The sequence below is a fragment of the Acanthopagrus latus genome, chromosome 7 (genome assembly GCF_904848185.1).
Source record: "Acanthopagrus latus isolate v.2019 chromosome 7, fAcaLat1.1, whole genome shotgun sequence".
NCBI lineage: Eukaryota > Metazoa > Chordata > Actinopteri > Spariformes > Sparidae > Acanthopagrus > Acanthopagrus latus.
This window is the reverse complement of record NC_051045.1, coordinates 23,767,806-23,792,593: the sequence shown is the minus strand read 5'-3', so window position 1 is coordinate 23,792,593 and position 24,788 is coordinate 23,767,806. Positions and strand designations below refer to the sequence as shown.

The window sequence follows — 24,788 nt, the reverse complement described above, 5'->3', positions numbered from 1 at the left end:
ATCAGTGAAGGGCCTGCGATGAGCTGGCGGCTTGTCCAGGGAGTACCCTGCCCTCGCCCAGAGACGACTGGGATTGGCTCCAGCAAAAACCCCCATAAAGGGGATAAAGTGGTGACAGACAATGGCTGGATGGATGGATGGATATTGTGATATGGCATAGTGCTGTTTTTTTCCTGGTTTTAATGTATTACAGTAAAGTGATGTAATCTTCTGAACTTAAAGGACTGTTTTACTTGTTCTAATATTTGCCTTTACCCACTTAGTCAATATATCAACATTACCGATGATTGACTGTCATTGTGTTAATATTTTAAAGACAGAATGTTTACACAATGAATTGACTGCAGAATTTTCAAACAATTTTTTTTTGCAAAATCAATATCAAGGTATTTGTTCCAAAGTACTTTAATATCTGATTTTGTAGCACATTCCTAGCATAAAATGCAGACTTCCTCCTTTATTTCAATGAGACTACTCATTTGCCAAAGCGCTCTAGCGGTAGTAAATTCAAGGCACTTTGACAATAAAGTTGATTCTGCTTCTGTTTTGTCCACAGCACAATGCAACATCTAACATCAAACTATGTTGTATGTTGTATGTTCATAACTTGTTATATGTAGCATATTCTTGCAGTGTTGCCTTTTTAAAAACAATTAAAAAACGTATCCCCAAAAACTTGTCTACGTTTCATAAACCTGAACTAAGCTGTACTAATCAATATTATAAACAGCACTAAACAAAACCTGATGGGCAAACTCACAAACAGCCTGAATATTAACGGGATGTTTAGGGACATGGAAATGTAGCCACAGTATATCGGTTTACACTTACATTCTCCTGGATATGGTGGCACTTCAGTAGCTGAGCCTAAAGACAGCATGCCTTTCTGCTGCTATGTTTACAACCAAAGCCCACTCAAAGGTATTTCCTTTTCTCAGGTGACAACAACTACACTGTCAATTCAAGCACGCTTAAATATCTGACCATAGCCAGCACATGAAGCAGAGTCCGTTTAAAACATCAGGACTACTCCAGAAGACTCAAAGACATCAGTTGACTCCAAAATAGCTCAAAGACTTGGGTTGTCCCTTTGATAAACATTTGAATTCTTCGTCATTGGAATGTTATTCCGGAGGCTCGATGAGGGGGTAGTCAGTATCACACACGCGAGAAATCACATAGAGTCAAAGCATAATGGGTGTAGTTCAGAAAGTGCATAATGACATGACTGTTGCTTCTTGCACAGTGCTCACATATACACACCCAGAAATAGAGCAAATATTGATGTCTCTGATTTCTCCTCTTACATGAGTCACTTTTTCACCTTTGCAGAGTCTGAATAATCTCAAGCATGCTGCGATGTGGAAATGAAGGCTTAAACATGTCTGTGTGTGTGTTTGGTCGTAGGAAACTGACCAATTCCAGATTTTGCCTCAAGTTAATATTATTTGGATAAAACTGAAAAATGTCATAGTCATTACAAGTCGTGAAGGAGCATCTGTATGCTGAGTTTCAACCACAACTGTGGTTATTTTAACTCAAAGTCAAAGACTGGTGCACCCTGCAGCCTCCCAAGCCATCTTGGCAACATCTGACTTTGAATAGCAATGAATCTTCCCATTTTTCTTCCCTAACTGTGAGTGGCAGACAGTCTTGCGAAACAATGCAGGAGGTTAATCAAATCCCAGTCATGGTGTTGACCTCTGGTCGAGGTCAAGGGCTACGGCTGGAGGGCACCAGACGGGGCCAACCGAATGGCTGAGGGTTGTCAGTGTTGAAGGAGACAAAGGTCGTGGGCTGGAGAGGGAATTGTAATGAATACGCTGGGTAACACTTTACTTTCAGTCCCCTTTCAGCATTTACAAGCAGTTTAAAAAACATTAATACAATATTTGTAACACACTATGATGGTAATGTCACACAACAGAAATGTCTGTCTTGATATTGTGTCCACTTAATGCTTGTTGTTTAAACATACATAATGTTGAAAAGGATTTTCAAAAACTTGCCTTTTCAAAAACTTAAAGGAATGCACATTCTGAGAAATGCACTTTTATGCTTTTTGAAGGGAGTTGGATGAACAACTGATGAGCCCTCTTGTCTATACAGTAAATATGTACTTGCAGCTAGCAGCCTGTTACCGTAGCTTAACATAAAGACCTGGAGCAGGACTCTGTCCGAGAGTAAGAAAATCTGCCTGTCACAAGTTATATATTGCCCTTATACTGACATGTTATGTCTTTTTTCTTTAATGGATAGATTTACAAGGGGTTATGTGCGGGTGCAGACGCTTTCTAGAATCCTGTTGTCTCTGTGAGGCAGCTAGACAACCAATGGAGACTCAGGGAAGTCACTGTTCCCTGCCAAGAAATCATCACACATTACCTCCCGTAAATCCACAACAAATCTTATCTATGCTTGTGTAAATGTCAAGCAATTTCTTTAATTCTTTTGGACAACATAGATTTAGGGCATCGAGAAATAAGCTATATTAGACTCTGGCTACACAGGCAATACTAGTTAGAATCTGTTTATTTTGTGTTTCTTTTTTTTTGGCATGTGGTGACAAAAGCAAAATACAGCCTGCCTCTTACTTTAAGTGATTCATCAGTCATAAAGTTTTCAAATGTAAGGATGTTATGCCTTTATCTGATTTTATCATTGTGCATTGAAAAAATATGGGTATGTCTGTCAAAACCAACAAACAAGTAAAATATTAATGAAATATAATGAAAGTCATCTTTAGTTGCAACCCTAAACATTCACTATGTTCATTATATTAAGGTGTTTAAATTGTAAATCTTATACAATATATACAGCCTCTGTTTTCCTGTATATTTTTCACATGATTGTTATTAGCTGAACCACTTACTGAGTTCAGCTCCATCACTATGACTCATAATCATGCCTTAAAATTATGATTTGAGTCACCAAGGTTTCTTTCCTGTCAGACAGACTTTGAAGTAAACTGAAATGATAGAGAGACCACGCTTTTCCTTCCATCGATTCGGTTTGAAATCCAAGCACCTGCAGCTTCCCTATTACCCATCCAGTCTGACCTCTATATCTCCCAGTCTGACCACAGAGTGATGGAGAAAAACAGCTTGGGCTCCTTTAATCAATTCTCCACCCTGACACTTGGCCTGACAGACTGAATGACCGTAAAGCCTCACACATTGGTTATGATGAGCCAATTCTACAGCCATCCACAGATGTGATTCAAATTGAATCAGTACCACAAGGTAGTGGATATATTATTATTGAAGGGTGGTGTGGTTCATTAAATGGTTGGCAGATTAGATTTTTAGATATATAGACATTTCTGAGGAGCCAAACCTGCTCTGGAGGCAGAAATGACGTCAGTGGTTGAGTCTAGTCTTAGGAGAGCCAAAGATCCACAGAATCTTGGTTCTATTATGAGATTGATCCACCAATGAGATTTTTCATTTCTGTCGAAAATTCTAATCTGATGGTGCCCTGCAACCCTGACCTATAGGCTGATGGCGCAAACTGATGGTGGAATACCTAGCTGAGTTTTTATGTGCCTCAGTGAAAGTGAATTGAAGATAGTTTATCAGAGAGAGACAAACAGAGCAAGAGAGAAGGAGCTGGAGATTGAGTGCTACCAGCAGAAGCATTGTCCCCTCACTGAGTGACACACCATCTCTTCCTTCCCGGACACAGACCCTTCTTTGTTTGTTCCCTGGGGCCAAACAAGTTCAAACAGAGGGGATGGGAGCGGAGGGGGTGATGGGTCGCAGAGCAGAGAGGAATCTTTGGATGGAGGGATTGAGGGGCAAAAAGAAGGAGAAGGCAGAGACAGTGACTTGCACAGACTGATGAAGAGAGGGAAGAGAGCCTCTTTTTGCCTGACAGGATGCACGTCTCTTTGGGAAAAGAGGAAAGGCAAGGGGCTTGAGGTAGTCTGTGAGTGTGAACATGTTTCACATAGGAAAAAGAGAATTAAAGGGGGTATTTTCACAGCAGGCTTCGCACGCCTTCCCTGCATCTGTGGTTACGGGTCACCCATGAAAAGAGTTTGTGTGTACTGTTGCATGGAGGAGGAATTTGCGAATACATCTTCTCCCACATGCGTGTCCATGTGCTTGTATATGCGTGTGACTCTCTGCTGTTTTATGTGTGTTTCTGTGTGTGTCATGCACTTACAAACTGCAGGAACACGTGCCCCAGTGCATGCTGAGGGTGAGGTTCGGGCTGCAGACTGGCCTCCACTGCAGACAACACTTCTTTGTGCAACTCCAGGATGTCCTCAATATTTGAAAACAGAATCTATAAACAGGGTGATGATGTAAAGGGAGGGGATTCAGAGGAAGGAAGAGATAAAGAGGCAGGGTGGAAGGAAGAGAGAGAAAAGAGCAAGGAAGTGCCCAACAGATGGACAGAGATGTGGGGAAAGAAGGCAAATACATGAATACATATTTTATCTAAGCAATCATAATTAAAAGACACTAAAATCATTGAAGATGACAGTATATTCTGTTTGTCTGTTGTCTTTACAGTAAGGGAATGGAAAGCCAGTCATACCTTGACATGTTCAGGTGAGAGACACTGTTGGTCATCTGCAGTTTGTCTGATTCTGTGCAAAAATGCCTGAAAAGAAAACAGAAGCAGGTTTTATTAAATAAATAAATTGGGTATTTACAATAAATTCAACAAATTACAAGGTTTTTGAAAAAAGTGTGATCTGGTGGTGTACACAAGTAGGTCCAGGTCCCATCTACTGATAATGTGAAAAGAGTAATCCAGTGTTTTTTGCTTTGAGGAAACAAGCATATACAGTATGTAAGGATTCTCCAAGAGAGTAAAACCATTAGCCCTTGCGTAATAGACAGTCACATGTACGCTCACATACTTGATGATAGAAAATTGCCTTTCATGGTGCTGGACACAGATGTGTCACAGTTGTTTCAGATCCCTTTGGTACCACAGAACTTTCCCACTATACAGCATGTTTTTCTCAACATCTTGTGACACTTGAGGTTCACTGTATGGATATTCTGTAGTGGAAGATAATGCACCTGAGCATTCAGCTGGAAGACATCAGCAAAAATAGCTGCTTCATTGTTGCACCGTCTACACACACCACTTCACCGAAGACGACCATAATAGGCTCATGTCAAGTTAAGCTTTGCCTGTGTGTGCACTTGTGTCTATGTGTGTGTTTGTCTGTGTGTGTGTGAGCACGCACATGCCTGCCAATCAAAATGACTTAAAAAAAAGAAGAATGGTGAAGAGAGGGGAAGTGAATCTGCAAACAGTTTCTTTTATTCTCTCTTCCCCAATTCTCTGTCTATCAGCCTGTGTCTGACAGGCTTTACCTGCCTCAGTCAGTCAGACTGACTGTCTACTTCATCTCCAGACGCCAATACTGTCAGAAAAGAAAGGGATAGAGGAGATATGAATCCCCAAACTGCACAATAAAACTCTACTCCTGTAGCCTCCTTCATCTGGCAGCTTCCTGCTGTTGTGTCTGCCTGCTTTTCACTGCCTCGAGACTGAAAACTGATAGCATGCCACGTGAATGAAGGGTGTTACAAAGGAAAAAAAACACTGTGTTCAATGATGAATGTAAAATGGTTCTGAAAGTCTGAAAGTTACTCGAGAATACTGATCTTGAGCTCTTCACACCTGCCAATTGAAAGTGACAGAGATGATCAAGCAGCTCAATGATCAAAATGTGTAATGTCTGGGCACTGAAGTAAGAAGACCAGTGTCAACTAGTTTTTGTTTTGATCTGAGATACAGATTTACTGCCTAAGTAGAAAATTAAATTAAATTACATTTTTGGCAGTCACAACACTAGAAAAAAGCATTGCCGTTTCATTTTGTTAAATGAAACAGCAATTGTTAGTCCTCAGTATCATTTAAAAATGAGTCAATATCCAACACAATATCTAAGTATCAGTTCCAAGGAATATAATTTTTTTAGTAAACCAATATAACCAAGCATTTGGTGTCAGCTATTAGCAATCAACTGCTTTTAATCCAAACTTTTCAAATTCAGGGTTCTAAGAGAGAAAATGTTTTACTGTCATTTGGGGGAATCAACCTTTCATTGAAAAGCCTTGTATGCTCTTTACAGTCACGCATAACATCAACCAACTACATGTATTACTTACAGTAAGTCGCTTGCCTATAATGAAAGACTGACACTTGTAATCACACATTTGCTCTAAAGATAGAACCCAGCCAACCAGGCAGTCAGGCAGCAATCATATCATTTCCTCTGAGGCCGAACACTTTGGGAAGTTCTTCTCCCCTTTACTAGCTTTTGCATAGGTTGAACCAAAATAGAAAGCAAAGGTCCTTAGCAGTGAGCTGCGACCTCGCTAATTAAGGCCAGTATTAAAGGGAAGCAGTGGTAGCTGTTTGTTGACTGGTTTTGGGAGGGAGCTGATTGTGCTTGAGGCGTACACTAATTAAATCTCCCATATGGCAACTTGTACCGTGTCCACACTGCAGGAGTCACTCATGTGAGAGATTGCTCCCTGGCAGAAAAGACAAGATGAGGCAGGAAACAAGGCTTTTCCTCGGTTGCTTTCAGATGGTGGAGAGCAGGGTGAGGGCGTGGTGGGTGCAGGAGAGAGCAAAGGGGGCGAAAGGAAGAAAACCAAAAAGGGGAAAGGGACAATGGTGGAACAGAGGGTGAGATAAAAAACAGTGTATCCACACTTTGGAGTCATTCCTTATTGACTCTTTAGACAGCTACCATCCAGGCAGGATTCACTCCTTCAATAAAATGTGCCACACAGATGTGGTGACGGGGGGATCAGCAAGGAGGATGGATGGAAGGAGCACAAAGAGATCCTTTCAGTCCAGGTCCTCACCCCAACACAGCCATTCTCACCCAGGGATGTGTTGGCTGTCTTCATTGTTCCATCACAAAGCACGCAGGTTTATTTGGAGAGAGAATTGGACGCATTCACTGTCCACCATCATAACTGGAACACCAGCTTGAGTGGAGTCAGGCTAGACAACAGAACAGAGCATAAACTGGGCATGCACACCAAGCATGTCTGAGTTTATTTAAACTGTGGATTTATACTGTCTGGACAGTAATATTCTGAGAGCGTGATCTGAATCAACAACAGGAAATAGCCCCAAAGAAGGTATTATGGGTATAATTGGAAAGATGTTGACGTCTGATGGACAGCAATTCGTTGTGCTTCGAAAGCCAAGCATCCTAATTGGAAGAGCTGCCATCAAGACAGATTTTCATATTCAGCTATTTCTTTAGCCCTCAACAGTAATGATCAACAGTCGAAGTAACTTCCTGCCAAAAGAAAATTAAAGTCAGTCATACTTAGTAGAAGTTACAGTTAAGTTGTCTTTGATTCCAACTTCCTTAATGTGAATATCTTCTCTTTTCTTTACTCCTCTGACAGTAAACGGAGTATCTTTGGGTTGTGTATTGATTGAGTAATCAAGAAAAAACTACAGATGAAACAACAATTAAAAATATTCCAGAGTTGCAGCCCTACTCCCTTCCGCATCCGAAATCTGTAACTTTCACAGTGACTGTTTAGCGATACTTCAAGACAAACTGCGTGTTACGTTCATGTGACTTTGATTAATATGTCCAGATTGGCTTTTGAATTTCAACTGTGCAAACAAAATGCAAAAATAAAACGGAGACAAAATTCCCCACTCTGGATTGGATGACACAAAAGAAGCAGATGTGACTGTACCCTCAGATAACCCTCCACATATTACAAGTCATGCATCATTTGCATTGAGAGGACAATACCTCAGAGCATTTCACAAACACACACGCACACACAGACACACAGTGAACACTAAGATATGAGACTGACTATTGAAAGAGCCATCCCTTACATAGTACAGAGCAAAGCCAGTTGTTATCGGAAAAAAAATCCATCATGAAAAACAAACACAGTCGTCTTGACAAACACTGTAACTCTACCCACTGGACACAGTTGTTGCTCTCATTACTTCTTAATCAACATGCTGAGTGGCATCAGAATGCGGCCGATGTCCTTGTTTACTTTCATAGATCCATCTCAGGTGACCTTTCTGCCTCTTTTCTGACATCAACACATCGTCATCAGTGAGCCGAGGGTGTGTAATCACATAAAGTGGAGGATCGGACCTTTACATGAATGATGAATAACAATAACTGTCTATGTTGGTTACAATGGGTAGATTTCTCCATCTGTTACTGTCAAAGCTCTGATTCGGGTACATGTCAGCTGTTGACACACACTGGCCGTGAATTTGATGGAAACAAACTAGGAGATGATTATGTTTTGAAAGCCCACTGCCTAAAGCAAATTGTGATCCTTAAAATTATCTATCATAGATCTCTTCACTTAAAACACAGCAATGTTTATACACTGTGGCCTTTCCAGCATAGATTGCCCTTAGCAGCTCACAGCAGATTGTGTGCATAAAGATGCCTAGTTACACGCCAGTGCCTAAAAATAGTGATGACATCAATCAATGTGTTAATAATAGTCGGTCAGATGGGGCACAAATTCATATTTTTGATATATTTGGACTCATAATAATGAGTCAGAGTGGCTGCATGGAGGGGGCTCAGCTGCTGCTTGGAGCACAACAGAGATATTGCACATGATGGTCTCTTGCCACAGGGGTGATAGATGGCTGTTAGGGGAAACTGCTCGTGATGCAATCCCACAGGAGACTAGAAACAAAACCATGAAGCTTCTTGACAGACCACAAAGTAGCTGCCAAATACAACACTAATGCAGGCGTGTACCACTGATGTTTCAGTATGGTAAAGCCAGGAAAGTCCGCCACAAAGGAAGTACTCTAAACACTCAAATTTACATTCTCAAAAAAGGCCTACTGAACTGCTGTGAGGAGGAAATCTAACAAACTGTTAGAATGAATTTGTATTTATTTTAGCTATTCATCATTTATAGATTATTCCTGCGGCTACCCTTTCTCTCAGATATAAAACTTGGAAGTTTGAACATTACATGTAGTATTATCATCTTGAGCATTTTCACAATTCTCAACTGTGTATTGCCCTCATTACTAGATTTCTGGTGGCCTGGCCTTGAATAGTTTGTGCTGCAACTATGCACGTGCTGAAAGTACTGAATTTCTCCAAGTTAATTCTAGTGTTTAATAATACCTTTAAATGATTTCCTCCTCATCTTCAAAAGCTTATACATGAAGCTACTCATAAAACTACCTGAAGAAGCACACTCTAAAATCCTGACAGCAATAAGCATCAATTAACAGAATGTCATACGTTCTTTAAACTTAGCAAACTGGACCCATCAAGTGCAGTGACCTAACTTTGTGTTACTTTAAAAGGTCTAGACTGAAGCTTAAAAATATTTTAACTAATTATTTACTACAGAATATAAACAGATAAGGGCCTGGCATTAAGCATTCAGCTGGGCATTCTTAGACTAAGGCGGACTGATCTAATTTAAGTGGTAAAGGGCAATCCTACATGACCCCAAGTTCCCAAAAAGGCCTGTGTCCTTTGTATAGCACACTACCGTTTTGTTAGCATTTTCACAACCCCACACCCCTTCCTCTGCCTTTATTTACAAATAATTGTAAAAGGGTGTTTTTTACACTTAAACCAACAAGAGCCTTTTTCAGGACCCGGGATGTTTGACACTAGAGTCCGGTAAATTTGCTTGAGTGTGAAGCCTCTTGTTGAAGTCAGGTATAGCTCAGAAAAGCACTCACAGGTCCACAACAAATATGAAAGGCAGTCATTCTACGACTGATTACTGACACCATTTAACCACTGTGGGTTGAATGGTGTGGTCTGGCTAAAATCTGCGCTAATAGGAGCCTTGTCACAAACAAACAAAATGTACCTCGCTTACAGAAGCTGCACTTTGACGGAACGACTGATCCCAATTTCATGCAAAAACCATTGACAACCAGTACGATATAGTTAAAAAGCTGTTTAACAAAACTAGCACTTGACAAAATACAAGGCTAAATTCTAAAATATAAGGCTGTACAATGAAATGTAAGTCTTTATGCTACTAACAAAGCAAATTAATTACATAAATGAATGAATAAATCCTAAGCCTAATTTCTTTCTGCATCTTAGATATTTGCAGATGCACACACAGTTTTGTCACGAATGCATGTTGCACAATGTATCCACAGCAGACATCACTCTCCCTGCCAGAAGTCTTAAACTAGCCAGGATCTGTACTCAAGTGGACGGAGTGTGAAACTTAGCCCTTACATCAGCTGGCAGACAATCTGATGATGTGCAACTTGCAGAACTAGCACGTGAGAAGGCTGAAGTGAGGTTGGGGGATCCCAACATGCTTACTCACTGCTTTCTTTATTGCAAAAATTTATGTGCAAGAAAAGCTGAAGACAAGTTCAAAAAACCCAAACTGCAACAGGAGAAGTATGCACGCATGCCTGTGCTTGTGTGTATGGCACGCAAACAGGAAGTGAAAACAGAGCAATTACACTGAGCAAAAGCCAACACTTGTATAGACATCCGAATCATTGACAAGAATGTTTTTTCTCTTTCAAGCAGATAGGCAGCGGTTCAACTCAGTAGGGGAAGGAAAACAAACAGTGTGCAGAATGAAGCAGTGCCTCTCGACACAAAAGCAGCAGATGTCAACTTTGGACAGGAAGTGTGGCTTTTGTGCAAAGGAAGTACATGACATGTTTGACTGGCCGCTAACTCAACTGTGTTCTAAGTAAAGTCTGATAGTTTTGTGCTAGCATGCAACCAAACTGTAACAAACAAATAAATCACACTGGGCTCAACAGCCACACTATAATGAGTCTATGATACGTTTTAAGACCAGTGATTCCGCAATAACAAGTGGAAGACTTCGAAGTGGCAAAGCAACTTTCTTCATTATTTACAGATTCACTTACCACCCAGTACCTGGCAGGCTATGTACTTAACATGATGACTTGTTTGTATCTATGTACAACCACTCCACCTGCCTTAAACTGCCTGAATTAAAAAAAAAAAAACAAAACACACAAGTCTAGTCCAACATCCATCATCACCTGCCATCCCGGACAGTGGGATCACTGTTTAACACCAATAACTGGTCTCATGTCATATGAGGCATCAGGCATCATCTCATTTGACCAACAGCCAAAGGGTCAGATGTGGGTAAGGGGGGCTTGCTAAGTGTTGAGGTTTATCAGAGCGAAGAGGGGCCAGACAGTAAGGTGTGAAGATACAGAGGGACCATATGTTGGTGCTGGTTCAGTGTCCGCTCAACTGGACAGTAAGTAAGAGGCCTGCTGCCTTCACGTCTGGCTGGTCTGTCTCTGAACAGAGCTTTCTACCTGCAGCTTAGCCAACTAAGTAACACAACCCAACAACAGCTTCACTCCTTTGGGTTAAGCTCTTCACTTCCGTCTTGAATCCATATACAAATACCACCAAGTTCTAATCCTCAAAATAGGGCTGGGCAACATGTCCTTAAAATAATATTGCTATATCTTTTTAGGCTATAACTTGATGCTTCATTAATGCTGGCCAATAAAATTAGATATCGGGACATTATTGACCAAAATATATACAAGACAATACGATTTTTGATAAACAATTATCATTAATAAGAGCAAGTACTGGAACAAGTAGAAGAGGCTGGCAAGTTCAGAAAATTACATCACTTTCCTGTAATGCAGCCATTAGAACCACTGTGTCTACATTAATTTCATATGACAACATAAAAATATGCTGTACATTATAGTCTTATATCACAAAAATAAAATATCTATATAATTCCCAGAACTACTTAACTATTACAAATAATGTTTTAAGACAAGAAATGCTAGAGTCAATATTAAAACAAGTTAAAAACCAGCAGGAAATAAATATAGAGAAGTAAGAAATTGCCGTAATTGTCAAACTAGGTCAAGCTGTGACATGAGTATACAGTCAGGCACATAGTCACACTGCTGGGAGGGGATGTTGCCTCAAGGGTCCCCCCAGAGTCAGGTACAGAGGATCCTTTTAATTTGAATGTTTACCTTTGGTAAAGCTTCTTCAAATTAAACAGGGATTACTGCGAAGATGAATGTCTGGGAGAACGTGGTCACATGGCACCTTGACTGACATCTTGGAAGTTGTGGTGAGGTTGTACAGGATTGCGTATATACATACTGAAAGGTGGCTCTAATGTTTGGTACAGTAGAAAAGGAGGACATTTTCTTAAAAATGTCCATTGCTGTGTAAGTGTCTTGGATTACAAGACACACAGGAGATTTCCTCACTTTTTAAAGTCAACAAACCAGTTTGTGAAACATACAAACATATTTGTATACTAGATTTAGAAACATTTCCCTATATAATGTTGATTGACCTAATATACAGAAATGTATATTATAATTGGATTTATATACAACATTGACATATATGCTAAGTAAAAGTAATCAGTTTGCTTATGTTTATTAGCCTCCATTTGTTAAAGATGCTCTTGTGTAAAAAAACAAAAACAGAACAGAATTACTGATATTTGACAATATCCTGGTGAATATTGTACTTCCTACACAGGGGAATTTTATCATGCAGCCTCATAACTAATTACTGGTTTACTGGTGGGGCAATCAGATTGTCCCATCCTAAATTAAAAATATCAAACATGATTACACTATTCCTGAGTAGACTTAGACTCATTCTAGCAGCTTAGCCATAATGAGACCAAAGATGGCCTTAATGAAGACGGAACTGGGCGATTTTCCTGATTGCCCATGGCTACATCAGCACTCAGTTACAATGCTGGGCCATCTCTCTCAATTCAGATATCTCACAAGAGACCCCGTATATCAAGCACAAGCTCTAACACTTGTCAGGGTTTTTCCAGCCGGCCCTGAGAGCCCCTTTTCAATTCGCTGCAGTTCCCACACCTACTGAAACAACCCGTAAACAGAATCACAGATCCACAGATTCAGGACTTTTCTATGCAAGTTCTCAGGTCACCAGCCTCAAACTCTCTACCCCTCCTTATCCAAGAGAAAACAACAACAAGCTCAAAACAATGTGTCCATTAAGGGTCTCTCTTTTTGGGGAGAGGATTGGGGTGGCCAGCCACAAACAGGGACAGGGCAGTTTTGGAGAGGGAATGGGGCCATTTTGGGGTCGACATGGCATGAAATTGAATAAATAAATGAAGAAATCCCCTCTTTGTAGCCTGAGTGCAGCAGAGCCAGAGAAAGGCCCGTGGCGTTGCCACAATGAGGGACCCCAGCAAACCTTTGCAGACTTCATTCTCTCAGAAGCCGTAATTCACATCCCTCCCCAACCCTCCAAAAACTCCCTCAGCTCCCCATCACCCTCCAACCAGTCCCTCACTGTCTTCCAAGAGAAACCCTTTCTGGCAGAGCCAATCACCAAAACACAGAGGCTTCTTTGAGTCTTGTCCAGTTTTTTTTCTCCCACTTTCTTCCACTTCCGCCTTGAAGGACTTTAAACTTCAGGACTCTTTGAGTAGCTCACATAGGCGGAAACTGAACACTAAAAGGGGGATGAGACAGTGTCTCACCCACAGAGACAGACAGTACTGGACACGAAACATCCTGTTAAAGACTGCCTACTCATCAATCCCACATCGGCTATGTTGCATTAATGGATGTATGATGAATATGGGAAACAAAGATTTTTAGCACTTGCAGTGAAAAATCTCTCGGCCTGGAATTGGCTCAGGAAGCCTTCTCAGTCCATCCAAATTCAGCTTTCAAACGATTTCACTGCTGCAAACATTTCAATCTTCTGCGCATGCCTTGTTTTTATAGGCCAGGTTGGCATGAAGTACGTAAAACTGAGGAGGGGCATATTCACTCTCTCATTCAGCTACATGCTCCCACTTGCTACATGTAATTTATTTGTTTTAAAAACCTGATAGCTCCTCTTTTTCAGGTTGTGAGGTCACTCATTACATATGAATAACAACAAAACACAAAGAAGCACCAAACTCTCATACGACACATGTGCTTATGGAAATGCAGCGCAGAATATTTGAAACCTTTTAGTGTGCTACAAGACATGTCTTTTTGTTTGTTCCCTCATTTGTACACTGGATGTTAACAGCCAGCAGTTGCACATCTGCTTCGACCTGTAAGTCTGTTGAAATGGTCTAATCTCACCTACATTTGACATGCTGAGATGACATATTCTCCTCACATGGAATCCACAGCTTTCATCTCGGCTTAATAATCACCTAATTTCATTTCTACCGGAGCTGACACTCAAAGGTTTGTCAGTGAGTCCCTTTAAGTGGCTTTCCTGTTGAGGGGTGACATGTGGTGATCAGGAGATAACATCATGGACCAGATTGCAGAGGCCATCTGGACATTTGGATGGGAGTTTCTGGTGCTGCAGACAGACGTCGATCACAGACTGGATCAGAGTGTGGTGAGTATGGTGTTGAGTGAGCCATCAGAGATGCGTGAATCTTCCGACCGCCTTACAGGAAAAAAAAGATGTGGTACAGTGGATGACTTAAACTACATCCAGCTAGCGATTTCCTATTTTCTAGAACACTTCCATGATGTGTGTGTACTTATCTTTTGCATTCATATATGTGACCTAACTAAGCAGAGCAAAACAAAACTTAGAATGCCACACCTCGCCATTCAGTCGGGCACACATAAACAGCGTCATGGCCACAAACGGAAAATGCTGGTAACCAAATAAGTTCCCCACAGTACACAATAATGGTTATTTGGCAAAGCAGGGGGTAAGATCACAGACAACACCTTCTGGTTCTCTAAGTTAAACTGTATTCATGAACCTGATTGAGAAAGTATTTATTGGACAGAGAGCAGCTACTTAAAGCTTTTGCTTTCTATTTTTTTTTTTTTCTAAAGTCTGTCTCTAGTTTAAAACACTGATGCAACTGACCTACATTCTATCTGAACTTCTCATTTGGCAGTCTTTAATACAACGAGCGCCTGTGTTAGTATCCACTTCTGACAGTGATGCTTCAAGGGTAACTTTGATTCAAAATATACCATCTCAGTTCAAGCAAAAGGACAATGGAGAGATAACAGACACGAAATCCTCATTTATACATAAGAGCCCATTCGCTCTCATATCCATCCTGTAAGTAAGTGTCATGTAAATAACAGCTGGGGGAAAATATCCCAAAAACACTCTGTGGTGATTCTTCATGTCAATGCATAGCAACATTTCCTAAAATGTTTCCTGTCAGCAAGTGAGAACAAAATCATCACAGTAACAGCTCAAGCATGCATGACTCAAGCCTTTAATCATGGCGTGTCAGTTGGCAAAAATGTCATCACACTGAACAAATGCCAAAATAAAAGCCCTTTAGCAACTAACCCAAGAATTTGTCAGCAGCTGTCATGAACAGTTACAACAACATAGTCAGTAACCTCTTTAACTCCTGGGGTTAAATAACATCAACAGAAAAAGATCCCCACTACATTGTAGGGTGAAATTGTTGATCTTATGGCAAGATTTCAACATTAGCCATCCTTGTTTTCAACTCTTTAGATGTTAATAATAATAGCAACATACTATGTGTCTTACCACCAGAGCCAGACCAATATTATCAGCCATCTGTCATCAGAGATATAGTGGTATCAGTGTATATGTTGTCTGATATAAGGCAATATAAAAATTTGTTTTTAAAAAAGGAAGCTTGGGGTAAAATATATTTGTTTTAATTTCCAGTGAAAGTTGCTGTTTTACTGCTCTGATGTCATTTTATATTAGTGTTTGATAACCACTTTTGGGGGATATTGCAAAATGTTCTATGCATATAAGAATATATGCCAATATATCAATGTTTGACTTTTTCTCCCTAACCTCAGCATCAGACCCAAAATTCCAGTATTGGTGAGGCTCTACTTAGCACTACCTTTACATCACTCCACCATTCACTCAGGCTGTCACACGCTCTATTGCCATTCTTACTCTGAACAAGGCATCATCAGACACACTTTTTCAGTTTTGTCACAACATGTATACCAACAGTGTTTCAGAGGATTTGGGAATGCTTGGCTGATATTAAGAGTAGACCTGTGCCTGCAGAACAAGAGAAAAATACCAAAGGGACAATGAACTGGAAAAGAAGCATCATTCACAGATCAACATCTCCAGCCATGCACATCTTCCATAAGTAAGACTCTCAAGCCCACTTGCAGTGATTAGATAGGCAATCTATTCAAAGGAATACATTCAAGATTTAAAATAAGATGGTTTAGATCAATTCATGTTGCTCTTTTTGTGAAACTGCTTCTATAACCTCTCTTCTGGGACAACAGGAGACCTACTGTATGTGTGAGTGTGCTCGGTATGGTCTGATAGTGTGTGCGTGACACTCCTTTACCCCATTGTGTTGTGTGAACAGTTTCCTGGCTGAAAAGCATGCTGCTCATGCCTTACTCTGACCAGCCCTGAATGGCCAACATTTCAACAGTCATGTCATCTAATCCAGGTTTCATCAAACATCTTTGTCCTACTCTCAACACAAACGCTTTTTGTAAAATTCTCCCAACGTTTCTCTATAAGGCAAATAACTTCTGACCCTGAGAGATGCCACACATCTGGTTGTATTTGAGAAAGCAAACAAACATTGTAAGCCTGCTGCCACAGTTCGTAAACCAAGAAGAACTCCCAGAGGAGGTCTATGCCAAGTCTTTCTACAGGTATCCATCCTATTCATTCATCCCTAAAACGTGTCTTCTCAAAAACATGCTGCACAGTTAGCTCGTTCACCCAGTATCCAGCCTGAGAAAGTACTTGTCCCCACTATGTCCAGGTCACGATCTGCAAGGGGACATTAGCGATCTCATGTTGCTGCACTTTTACAATTCAGGTCACCAACTGTATCGTGTGACGGCCTTTTGAAAAGCACCTCACCGAGTCACTTTTCACACACACAGTGGAAGTGTCTCTTATTTGGTGTTTGCTCCAGTCATAAAAATGTCAACCAAACAGTGCATCTGAAAAGTGTGTGTGGTCTGCATTCTTAACATTGCACAGTCTGATGTCTGACACAGTGAAATCAGAAACCAAACACAATATCAACGACTTCTGGTTCATGACTTCCTCACCTCCACACACCTCAGATTCCACAGCACCCACTACTGAATACATTCACTTCTTTAATTGCATAACCACTGACAGACAACCACTTACAGAGAAAGATTTTATCATTGTAACACCATTACCACCTTTTGTAACCAAAAGGATGGCAAAGTCACTATCCACAAAAGACATCATTGTATATTGATCATGACATACAGCTTTAGTCCTATGCAAACTCACAACTGTAAGAATCTGCACACATCTCCTGTGAAGGGAGAGAGGTGGGAGGGGGTGGTGGTTTTTTTTTTGTTTTTTTGACATCATGCCTCCGGGTCTTACAGTGGTTTAGACTTGTTAACTTGAATTCTTAAAATTCTTGCTGCAGTCTTATGCTTCAAAGAAATGGCTTATCAACACACATGACTAAAAAAAGCAGCAAGATTAAGTTGGAAACTGGCATTTACTTTTATGAAACATGCTACATTGTAATGACTTAAGTCTGGCACGAGCTGTACTGCAAGGTACCGATTGTCCAGAGTGTATGGATGGGAAGGTGCAAGATGGAAAGTTAAAACAGTTATGTTATGTGGATGTATCAAAGGCAAGTCAGTGGTTTATGCATTGACCTCAGGTTATTGTAGTGTGCAAATATTTTTGACAAGTGGCACTGCTTTGGAAAGAGAGGGGCCAAATAGCAGTCCAAGTCTGACAGGTTGTTTTGAACACCAACTTTCTTTGCTTCAGTCTAGCACCAGCATATCAACCTCAACTGGATACCACCTACCACCACCTGAAGGATACACCATGAGACCCTCTATTTCATCTCTGAAGTTATACATCTTTTATACCACTTCCATATTGGACAAAAAAACTTTAACACCCGCTAACATTCAGTGAGAAAAGGTACAATCAGAATTCATTCCAGGGTCAAATGACTCTGCAGTAGTCACGGTGCCGTCCAGCTCTGACTGTCAGCGTTGGAAACTCGACACCTGGAAGGATGCTAATTTTCGCCCCTTGCCTGGCACGTTGCTATAACGTGTGATCAAGTTATGGCTGATGGTGTGTAAGTATTTTTTCCACCAGTCTTGGTTCAATCAATGCTCAATCACTGTTCAATTGGTGTTGAAAGAGAGGCTGAAGTAAAAAGAAAAATAAACAAGTAACCTCTGGCACTGGCCCCCATTCTGCTCCCTACTGTTCCAAACGTGACACGCTGTCTGCTGGGAATGAGAAAGGAGTCAGTCGCTTCTTTAAATGTGTTCGCCCACATTTTTAAAAAAAAACTACACATAAACACTAATTTTGCTGTTAAACTGTATCCCTAAACAGCAGAGTTTAAAGCCCAATAATAATAAAACGCTCACCGGACTCCAGCAGTCTGCCACAGTAACTGTTCTACCTGCTGTTAGTTTCCCACTTCAGTATTGCTATATATGTGATCTGTGCCTCACTGTGTTCTATGACATCAGCAGGGGGGTTGAGGTTGCAGTGATCTAAAACCACCACCATTGTGGCAAAAATGAGTTTAAATCTAAGGCTATTTATACGCTCCTAGCCCAGAGAAATTTCATACTGGTCTTTCCCACCAAGTGGGGAGGGCTGAAGAGATGGAACAGAGGAAGAAAAACAGAAAGGAAAGAGGTAGAAACAGGGCTCAAGTTTGGAGAGGAAGCTCAAAGCTGGCTTCCTGCATGTCAGTCTTCCTGGGCAATGGTCGGAAAATGTGTTTGTATGCATGTACATGTATCTTCCTGTTTGCTCAGCAAGCCTTGCCAACAGCAACTACGGGTGGATGTATAGAAAAGTAAACAACAGCAAAGCAAGAGGTGTGGAAAAAAACTGCAGCTCTACAATGAACATGCAGACCAAAACACAGTATCGTATATCCACACCAGCACACTTCAGTATTAGACGTGCGTAATGTCACTTGTGTGTGGCCTGTAGCATGGGTCACAGGGGGCAGGGTTTCCAGATGTTTCCTATTATCCTGCGGCCCGACGAGACCTTCCTGGTCACCCAACTCTGTGTCTCTCACTTCTCAGAATCTAGAAGGAAGGTCAAAAACTTCCACATGATTCCACTGTCATCTTTGCTGGACAGGATTCACCAAGATATGAGTTAGTATGGTCAAAAGTAAAAAAGAAAAAAAACAGCAGCTTTTATGAAGGCAAACCCCATTTTTATGGCTTTGAAGGAAAATCCCTTACATCTACCGGGTATGACGTGACTGACCATATTCCTGTCACAGAGAGCCTACACTTTGGTGGATCATGGCAGGGAAAATCCAGTTGCCTGGATTAAAATCAACAAAGCACAGCCCTGGAGAAAATCCCCTAATCTATGACACTAAGAAATAATCAATTCAGTCACAAACAAGAGAATTTGTTGCAACAAAAGCTTGAGGAGAGAAGTCATCACCGTAACCTTGGAAATTGAAAAGGAGTCAGACTGCTTCTATTCTACATTGAGAGGGCAATACATTTAGAGATTTGCGATGATAACACTGAGCAAAATGATTCCTCTAATCCCTCTTTTCACACCCCCAACCCCCTTCTCACCTCTTTTCCTCCCACCATCCCTACATGCTTCCCTACAGCACATTGGATGAGCTTGTTGGCGTTGGTAATTGCCAGGGGATGAGTGACATGCAGAATGACTGAGGTGCCAAAGCCGGATAACTATCTCTTTTGTGTGTCATTGCAATCATTCCGATTGAGAAGCGATGCTGCACAGGGACCAAAGATCCAGGAGGTTGTAGAAAAGTACAAAGGGAGGTGGAGAATAAATCAGTGATAAGGCAACAGAGAATGATGAGGGCGGTCAACAGCGAGCAGCTATTCATTCAGCTACTGTTCAATTTCTACCGTGGTGGTGGGGAAAAACCCCAATGTTACTGGGGTGCAAAAGGGTGCCTAAAGATAAGGAATAAACTGAGGGGGGCTTCATAAAGAAAAAAACTGTTTATAGAAATTGATTTTTTACTTAAACAGACACTAAGTCGTGTCATATCTTCAGTGTGGCTTCAACTTAGTTTGACAGCAGAAAATGTTTCATTCATCTAATCAGTGTATCATGCTCAGGTGTCAGTACAATAAAATCAACATGTCATTGTCTGCACTGATGTTCATCATACAGGACCGGATGGTGGCAACAGGAGATTAGAAAGCATTGCAACCTCAAATCATGTTTGGGTTTCAGCCCTCACTAAGTGAGATTCACTTTTCTTGGCTGGGGAAAACCTCTTACAGCCTAGCTCGTATTTCATATCTCTATTCATGTATCGCTCACAGAATTTGCATGAATAAACCAAACACTGTCAGTGAGCTGTCAAAGCGCATTCTGGGAAATGTAGGAGCTCTCCAACTGAACTGGACAAGGCAGGCTGAGAAAACGCAAATACTTGATGTGAGAAGAGTCACTTATCACAACTAAATACTACTTCACAAATAACTGCTTAGAGAACAATCTGATTCTATAACCGCTCACTCACTTTTCATTCCCCATAAATGCTTGAGCCTCTTCACACTGAGAGACTACTCATCCCCAAACCCCCCATACTGAACCACTCTATATCTTTACTGAAACCATATGTTCTGAGCTCCAACAGCCAGACTTCCCTTATCAACACCACAGTGAGCTGCATGGTGACAAAGCCCTGGCTCCCACCGAGGGAAGGGGGGAAAACTAGGCTGGACCCCGGACGGAGAGCTTGGGGGGGGATTTGCAGAGGATTGGGGTTGGTGGTGTGGACTGATGTTTATTTTCTCATTCTGTTTTGAAAGTCCATGAACTCCTTAAGCAATCTAAACTAGAGACTGTTCCCCAATGCAACAACTTCCTCCGTATGGGTGACTCAGCGGATGTTGTAAGCACAACTTGTGCTTTCACATATAGGATACATTAATACAGAGCAGCATGCATCTCATACTTAAAATCTCAATTCATTGTTTTGAGCAGCATTTATCATCTAAGTGCATATCTGCATGAATACATACTCATCTTACCATGAATTCTGATAGAAAACCTACAGGCTTATCATAAGAGGGAAAATATGGACTAAATCTTGACACTCCATTAGACTGCAGCCATGGCTGTGTAAAGGGCATTCTATGCAATGACACAGGTGATAAGTACATTTCTGTCAAACCTGACCGTATCACTCCCCTCCGGCTACACACCGTATGGCTTAAATCAAGACATGCCGGTTGATGTGATGATGGGGAGGAGCAGGGTGGAGGGCACAAGCACTGACAGCTTTCAGATGTTCTTAGGAATAAAAGAGCTCCCAGACTTCTCTGATAAATAATTGGGGCTTTGTCTTTATCATTATGCCGGAACCGGGTTTTGGGGGAGGAGGTCAAAGAATGGTCCCTCTGCTGCCTGGTCTGTCTTGTAACAGGAGATAAGCCTTGGCTGGCTCTTGTCTAACTGAGAAAGGAAACAGTACCACAGAGGTTGGCCCCCAAAAAGATGCTTCTTTAAACAGAAGTACTCAAAAATAGAGACAAAAACACAGCACACCCAGTATGAGGTGCTGGGGCTATAATCTGAATAAAAAGGCATGTGCACGCTCAAATCTGGGCAAAGACCTTCTGTTTAATTGAGAGTGTAGAATTTAAACACACTCAGTTATCTAGTTCAGCTGCATGCATCATGTTGAAATTACATTATGTGGGTATAGTTTCAGGAAAGCCATGCATCACTGATGTCTATAAGAACATTTAGTATCTTCATGACACTACCGTCCCTACAGATGAACTGAATTATTTAAAAACTTTGAGGAAGTTCCTCAACACGGGACAGCACAAGACAAAGAGGGAACCATGAACATGTTTGACGAATGATTGCCAGATGCTGAAATCTAATATGTACAGAACCATTAGCATGCTAATAACAAACTTTTTTACAGCAAGCAAAATGATAACAGTTTTTTTCAACATTCTAACCAGCAGGGTGGCAGAGCAAGTAAGAGGATAGCCTGAATCCCTGCCAGCTCAAGGGTGATGTTTTCTGGCAGCCCCTGACATTTGACCTTGTTTCGGGGGGGCAACGAAGGAGGGAATTTCCCCACAGCAAGCAATAAAGGGCAAGAATAAAGTTGCATTATTGCTGTCACATTCAATTCAGCCAACTGAAAGAGTACCACACACGGGACTTTGCCTCAGCTGGAAGAGGAAACCACCTGCAATGTGCAAGCACCACACATGACAGGTCAAGGATGCAGGGAGGAGAAGGACAACGAAAGATGACAAGGAGAAGTGACAAATTGAATAGCCTCCTGCAGGTGGGAGCCATCTATACTGGCACTGTGCTGGTGGCTGAAAGGAGTGTGTAAAATTACCGGGACGCTCATTCATCAAAGGCAGCTGATGTACAATGAGTGAATAAGTAGCTGTGCTGCTGAAATGGTCTCTTATCACTGTCTGGGAAAAGGAGGTGTGGTGTTGTTGAAAGCTCATGAATATCCATTTATTTGTGAAGCCAGTGTGAAGTGAGATCTCCTGCGATTGTTTTGAACCTGAGCTTTAACACACAATAGAGAGAGAGGTGTGAATGCTACCCCCATCATTCATGACCATGTGTGGCTGAATCGTAACAGCTCAACTAAGGAAAATGTTTTTCACGCTACCTTTATATTTCATTGACAAGAATACGCTCAAATGCGGCAAGTTAGACACGGTTATATGAATGCTTACAACTTATCCGGTAGGATGTCCTCTTAGAGGATAAATGTCAATGTATAACCTTTGAATAATGCTTAATTCTCGGACAACCCAAAGCTGTTTACCATTAATAGAACAACATGGGATTAAAAGTTAAGAGACCACCAGAAAAACTACCCTTGAGTACAGACCGCCACGCCAAACCCCATACGAATTGCTGGCGATTTAGCTTTAAACCCAGGCCATCATCTTACAGCGGGGGGAAATATTCAAGTATAAAATTCCGTGCAGCCTGAGCCAATTATTGTGTTACATGTGTGCCGAATGGGAGAGCATAACCTGTCTCTTAACGAAATACCCCCAGTTATCTAATGCAACGTTAATGCTGGCCAAAAGGCAAGCCAACCTTAAAATTGGAAGATTTATGACTGGAGTTCTTCTGCCTGTGTAGAGACAGAGATAGCGGAACGTGAACATGAGCACCGTGAGAGGTAACGCCAAACTCACCGACTGAAGGAAGAGCAAGGTCCGAACATAATCCCTCTCGGTGTTAAGTATTTCATTTAAAACGCAAAGCCTGAGTCGCTGTTGTCGGTCCGAGTCCTTGGCGGCGTGGATGCCGTTCTCGTGATGCCCGTCGTCCTCTTCCATGATGGCAACTCAACCCCCCCAAGAAAAGGTTGCTCTCTACAGAAATACTGTCCTTTTCCCTAAGTATCCACACTTTGCTGAGTTGTCGCCTCAGTCCATTTTGCAGCAGCAGATTTTCCCCCCTTTAAAAAAAAAGCCCTCGCGAGCGGTGATGCGCAACGCACCGCGCGCTGGAAATAAAGTTCGGCAAAAGTACCAAAAACACGAGCGGAGAGCCTGGATGTGTGGTCGCTACACCAGCTGAGGGCGAGCAGGGCAACCGTAGATCAGTACAGAGACCGGAGAGACGACAGAGAGGAGGAGGAGGAGGAGGAGGGACCCAGCGTCAAACACACACACGCACACACACACATACACACGGGGGGGCCACCGTGCACTTCAAGCGCCGAGCAGTGAGCACACAAACAAACAGCACGTTCATAAACACATCTGTCTGTACACGAAGAGACCAAAACACTGCACCTTGTATTGATCACTGTACAACACCAGTGTTTAAGTGGCTCCAAAGGAAACCAATTAATACAGCTGCACGGAACTGACTAAGCCTTCTTAATTAGTGTTAAGGAAACCTTAAACACTATGAGTGAATCAATTAAAACATGTAATGAAATACGAAAACAAACACGGTAATGCACATAAAATAGCAGGAAAAAAAAAAAAAACTCATGTCCCCAGGCCACTTATTTATATTTTCATCTTTTTTTTTTCCAGCCTTTTCTATAATAAAATGTAAGTAGGTTCATTTGTGAGATGGGCAAAGCCTGCAAGGCTAAAGGGGAAGTTTGATTAGAATTATACTCATTTCTTAAACGCAGCCTACCTTCCAATAGCCGAAAATGTCCTGAACATTCAGACGCCATTTGCAGTCAAAAATGAAGAATTAAAAATATTAAATCAAAAATAAAAACATACAAAGAAACAAAATGGTGGCCAATTCAATAGTTTATTATCAGCATTATCCCCCATTAGATGGTCTAATGCAACATATGCTAGCAAGGCAGACATAACGGCCAGAAAGGAAGTATTTTAAAGAATTATGGAAAATGTCACCTTTAATTGTTTCGAATATTAATTTAAATTGAGTGTTACAACTAATAAGTCAACGAAATATTTTTAATAACGTACTATGTTATGTTGTGTCAGTTAGCCCGGTGTTAAAGCGCCTACCTGTCACAGCAGTCTCTCACCTGTGGCTAGCTTGTAAATTTAAGAGGAAGGCGCCCTCTGGTGGATTCAGGCACAAGTGCTACTTTTGGTTAGAAAGAGCACACGTATCAGCTGAACTGCTCCCGGGGTGCGGTGGATATTTACTGTGGTACGTTAATGGGGGCGTCCATGACTAAAAAACCAAACGCGCCCTTGAGCTTGAAGGTCGGGATACCCATTAAACTCGAGATCAGTCGTTACTAACCGCGAATACTTTCGGTTACAGCACCTTAACA

General features: G+C 41.4%; 1 protein-coding gene across 1 annotated transcript in view; it reads right to left on the bottom strand.

Annotated features, from left to right (window-relative positions):
• Nucleotides 1-23,648, bottom strand: part of prex1 (phosphatidylinositol-3,4,5-trisphosphate-dependent Rac exchange factor 1) — an 81,883-nt gene extending 58,235 nt beyond the window's left edge. Inside the window, exons 1-3 of the mRNA XM_037103949.1 lie at nt 23,203-23,648; nt 4,546-4,611; nt 4,168-4,290 (exon numbers count right to left, since the gene is read on the bottom strand). Of these exons, the coding sequence (XP_036959844.1) occupies nt 4,168-4,290; nt 4,546-4,611; nt 23,203-23,346 (333 nt within the window). The 5' untranslated portion in view covers nt 23,347-23,648. The remainder of the gene's footprint in view (nt 1-4,167; nt 4,291-4,545; nt 4,612-23,202) is intronic.
• Nucleotides 23,649-24,788: the final 1,140 nt, after the last annotated feature.